The sequence below is a fragment of the Ranitomeya imitator genome, chromosome 1, assembly GCF_032444005.1.
Source record: "Ranitomeya imitator isolate aRanImi1 chromosome 1, aRanImi1.pri, whole genome shotgun sequence".
Classification (NCBI taxonomy): domain Eukaryota; kingdom Metazoa; phylum Chordata; class Amphibia; order Anura; family Dendrobatidae; genus Ranitomeya; species Ranitomeya imitator.
The window spans coordinates 257,811,031-257,815,767 of record NC_091282.1 but is presented as its reverse complement, the minus strand read 5'-3'; the positions used below and the strand labels follow the sequence as shown (position 1 = coordinate 257,815,767).

General features: G+C 40.8%; 1 protein-coding gene across 1 annotated transcript; it reads left to right on the top strand.

Moving 5' to 3' along the window:
- The first annotated feature begins 3,274 nt into the window (after positions 1-3,274).
- LOC138662249 (actin-like protein 7A) lies at positions 3,275-4,522 on the top strand. The gene has a single exon (XM_069747670.1). It carries the CDS (start codon positions 3,275-3,277, stop codon positions 4,520-4,522), a length of 1,248 nt encoding a protein of 415 aa, XP_069603771.1.
- Positions 4,523-4,737: the final 215 nt, after the last annotated feature.

The window sequence follows — 4,737 nt, the reverse complement described above, 5'->3', positions numbered from 1 at the left end:
GAAATGGCGCTTTTCGCGTCATTGAAACGCGACTTTGGCGCGAAAGTCGCGTTCCGCATGGTTGACCCCGCACAGGGGTCAGGTCGGGTTTCATGAAACCCGACTTTGCCAAAAGTCGGCGACTTTTGAAACCCTACTGATTGCCATGCAACTAGCGATTCTGTGGTACATTCATCACTTTTCTCTTAATGGAAAAGTGTTGCTTTTTTATTATTAAAAAAATATTTTTTTACATAACATTTTGGTTTAACCTAAACTTTATTAAATTGTATTTATGTTTTTAAATAACTTTTTAATGGCGCCACTGGAGGCTGCCGTTTAACTTTGCATGTCAGTAATGGTGGCTGGATGACACTGACAGTAAGCAAATACAGCGGCCCCTGGTGGCCATATGAGACAGCGGTCAGACGCTGACCCTTTCTCTTACATTGTAGCCACATTAGCTGTGAACTGTGTACAAGGAGAAAAAGAAATGTGCAAAAACAGTTGGGATGACCAGCAAAAATAATTATTTTATTAAGATGACAAAAGCAAACAGTGACAGGATATAAAAACAATTTATATAGTGATGTCTAATCAAAATATAGTTACCATATGGTCAAAAGAGGCCAGCAGATCGGAGGAGCATCCAGAAGTGTGTTCTGCGCCTGTGCAATACAAGGGAGTCGACGATCCTAACGCTGACATTAGTGATGTCAAATGCGCATGTGTATCGCCCAGAGCGGGGTATTCAGGTCGCCGGGCAACGTTGGATTCAGGGTTCACAGGGATGGCAGCCGTGCCCGATGCCTGTGCTCTGGGGACAGTGAAATAGGGTTTAAAAATAAGGAAATATAAAAGAAAACAAAAATTAAAAAGAAGAGTTTGTGACGCCAGTTGGAGCGTTAAACTGTAAGATGGCCAGCACTGCGGATGATCCCTGGGGGCAGTGCAGGTGCTTAACCCCCTCCAACTGTGGCTGGCCCCCAGGGATAGTGATGGAAGTAGATGGTGCAGAGAAATAAGGCAGGAGACAGGGAAAGTCACTTTACCATTTAATGAAGTGCAGATACAGTTTCAGAGGATGGAATACAACTCTCACCAGGTATATAGTCTGCTCTGCACAATGGGAATTATCTCTCTCTGCTGTGATTCAGTATGAACTCCCTGCTGCTTTAATCCCTTCTGGGACAAAGGTTTCCTGGAGTCTGAAACTTCCAGTACAGCCACGTACTCACTGTGTTTTCTCCCTTGGCAGCCCGCAGCGTGAATCCTATGTGTAACATGTGTTTGTTCTTGCACAATCCCTCACGGATTCTCTGTTGCTATGGAGCTCCTGGGAAAAACACTTCTCTGCTGGTTATGAAAACCACACAGCATCTCAGCTTACCACCCGACTCTGGAAGCCTGGATGGCCAAGGGGCTGATGCCCTGATCCTTCTCAGCACTGTCCCTGGAGAGAGCACATGTCTCTCCTCCATGAACATTCTCCATTTTCTTTTCACGCACTGTCTCCTCACAGAATAACTATACCCCTCCCCTCCCAGTTAGGGTATCTCTGCAAAGCTTTAAGCTTCAGACAGAGTAAGAGAGCGGGGTAAATTGTGTGTGCAGTTGTCCACAGCAGAGAAAGCATAACTGCCATCATTTACAATACGCATATAAAATAGTACATATTTGACCATTTTGTGGTGACACACTCACAGGGCGCCACACATGCGCCTCAGAAAAAAATCAATTAAATCAGGATGCTGCGCACACAGCCATGTGACGTAGCACAGAAACTCGATCGCGCATGCATACCCCTCGAACACTCTATTCGTCATTATAGAAAAAATAAGGTGATATATGCGCATGCGCTATAAGTCATGTATCTATGTTTGTCATGTCTACCAAAAGAGGACTACTAACTAAAAATAAGTATTACCATACTGGGTGCTATACACTTTCTAAATATAAATTAACAGGAATACTGCATAAAATAACTGCAGACGTCTGAGACAGATTAGGGGCAAAACGTTTTATTCCCTTTGTATATTCTTTATTTTAATTAATAGAAATTAAAGTTAAATTTTATGGTCTTCTAGAGAGGGTTTATTTGGGGTTCTCCCCAGTAAGGGAATGGGGAGATGTGAGCATTGTATTTATTTATTTTTTAATCAGTGAGTATGTTGGGACTATATATACTCTATGGGGCTGCATTATACTCTATGGGGCGGCATTATACTCTATGGGGTGGCATTATACTCTATGAGGCTGCATTATTAACTATGGGGCTGCATTCTACTCTTTGGGGCTGAATTATACAATATGTATTCTATGGGGCTGCATTATACTCTATAAGGCTGTATTGTACTCTATGGAACAGCATTATACTCTATGGGGATACATTATACTCTATGGGGGCTGCATCATACTTAAATGGGGCTGCATTATATTCTATGGGGCAGTATTATACTCTGTGGAGCGGCATTATACTCTATGGGGGATGTGTTATACTTTTTGGGGACAGCATTATACTTTAATTGGTCTGCATTATATTCTGTGCATCTGCATTATACTCTATGGGGTGGCATTATATTCTTTGGGGCGGCATTATACTCTATGGGGTGGCATTATAATATGTGTAATCTATGGGGCGGCATTCTACTCTATTGAGGACTATGTTGAGTACATTACACTATATGGGGGCTGCATTATATTCTATCAAGGACTATAGGTTGTGTATTATACTGTATCTACTATATGGGGGCTGCATTATACTGGATGGAGGACTATGGGTGCATTATACTGTATGGAGGACTATGGGTAGTGCATTATACTGTATGGCAGACTATGGGGAGTGCACTATACTGTACCAAGAACTATGGAGAGTGCATTATGCTGTATCAAAGACTATGAGGAGTGCATTATACTGTATCAAGGACTATGTGGAATGCATTATACTGTATGAAGGGTTTCCTCCGGGTTCTCCGGTTTCCTCCCACACTCCAAAGACATACAGATAGGGAATTTAGATTGTGAGTACCATTGGGGACAGCGATGATAATGTATGTAAAGCGCTGAGGAATATGTTGGTACTGTATATGTAAGTAAAATAAACAGATACCAATTTATATTATATTGGTTTTCAGGTGTGTGTTAGATTGTCACAATGTTTTGTACTGGCTGCCTTGTGACATACAGTATGAGAATTCTTTGTGACATCATAGCATTAGAAATAGAAGAAACAGATCCTACCTATGTTTAACTGATGCATAGTTTATCAGTGGAGTGAAGCAGGAGGCACTGTAACATGACTTCTAGAGCAAGCTTAGATCTGAAGGTATGGCCAACAGCTACCGTTCTGCAAGGTATCGCTAAGAAATCTTTGATAATTAGCAACAAATCAAGCACAGAAGTAGTAAACAAGATAGAACAAAAAGATGTGAAAGAAACAAGGGCAGTAATAATTGATATAGGAACACGTTCTTGCAAAATTGGATATGCAGGGGAACCAAAGCCTTCATTTGTTGTATCATCTACACTTGGAATACCTCTCAGAGAGACTTCTAAAACAGGAGACAACTGGAAAGAACACTTCATTGGCAATGAAAAAGAGACTTATTCCAGCGTCTCTCAAAAGCTTGTAAATCCTCTTAGACATGGTACAGTCGTGGAATGGGATAGTGTAGAGGCAATCTTAGAATACCTTTTTGTTAAGGAGATGAAGATTCCATCAGAGGAGCATGCTGTTTTGTTGTCCGATCCTCCACTGAGTCCATCAACCAACAGAGAGAAATATGCAGAGATGATGTTTGAGACCTTCAATGTCCCAGCTTTCCAAATAGCCAATCAGTCAAGTCTATCAATGTACTCATACGGAAAGACATCCGGACTTGTTGTTGAATGTGGCCATGGCATGTCTTATGCGGTCCCTATAATTGAAGGAAACGTTCAGCCTACTTTTACATGCAGCGCAGATTATGCAGGAGCAGACATTACAAAATACTTAATGCAGATTTTGAAAGCAAGGGGGTATACATTTAATGAAGAACACTTGGACATTATAGAAAATGTAAAGCACAAATTTTGTTACGTCTCCTTTGATTTTAATGAAGAGATATGTTTGCCACAAATCAAACACCAACCAGCATATAAATTTACCGATGGACAAGAAATTACTATAAAAAAGGAAAGGTTCATATGTACTGAAGCACTCTTCCAGCCATCCTTAATAGACTCTACTGAACCAAGTCTTCAAAACATGACCATGACTTGTATTAGTAATTGTGATGCTAGTTTTAAGGAAACCATGGTCAACAACATTTTGCTTGGTGGAGGCACGACTATGCTTCAAGGATTTTTTGAACGCTTTCAAAAGGAACTGAACAAGTTGTCTGGTCATCAGAAATCTAGCATTTCAGCTTGGCCTGATCGACAATTTTGTGTCTGGAGACGTGGCTCCATATTGGCATCTCTACACTCCTTCCAACCACTTTGGCTACACAGGAGTGAATATGATGAACATGGTCCTTCCATCATCTATAGAAAATGCTTCTGAGCATTAACCGGAAACATGAGAAATGGAACATTCTCTACAATGGAAAAGAATAAAAAGATTAACGAAAACGTGTTCTGATTTCTGCGTCAATATGTGTCAGCTCTCAATTTGGTGCTATATTGGGAATGTGATAATTGTTATTGATAGTATGAGATTTACAGACAAGTATTGTGCAGCATGAGGAAATTGGTTCCCTTTTGTAAAATGGAATGTTA

Coding starts and splice junctions, on each gene's coding strand:
- LOC138662249 (XM_069747670.1), top strand. CDS start 3,275: ATGACTTCTAGAGCAAGCTTAGATCTGAAGGTATGGCCAACAGCTACC.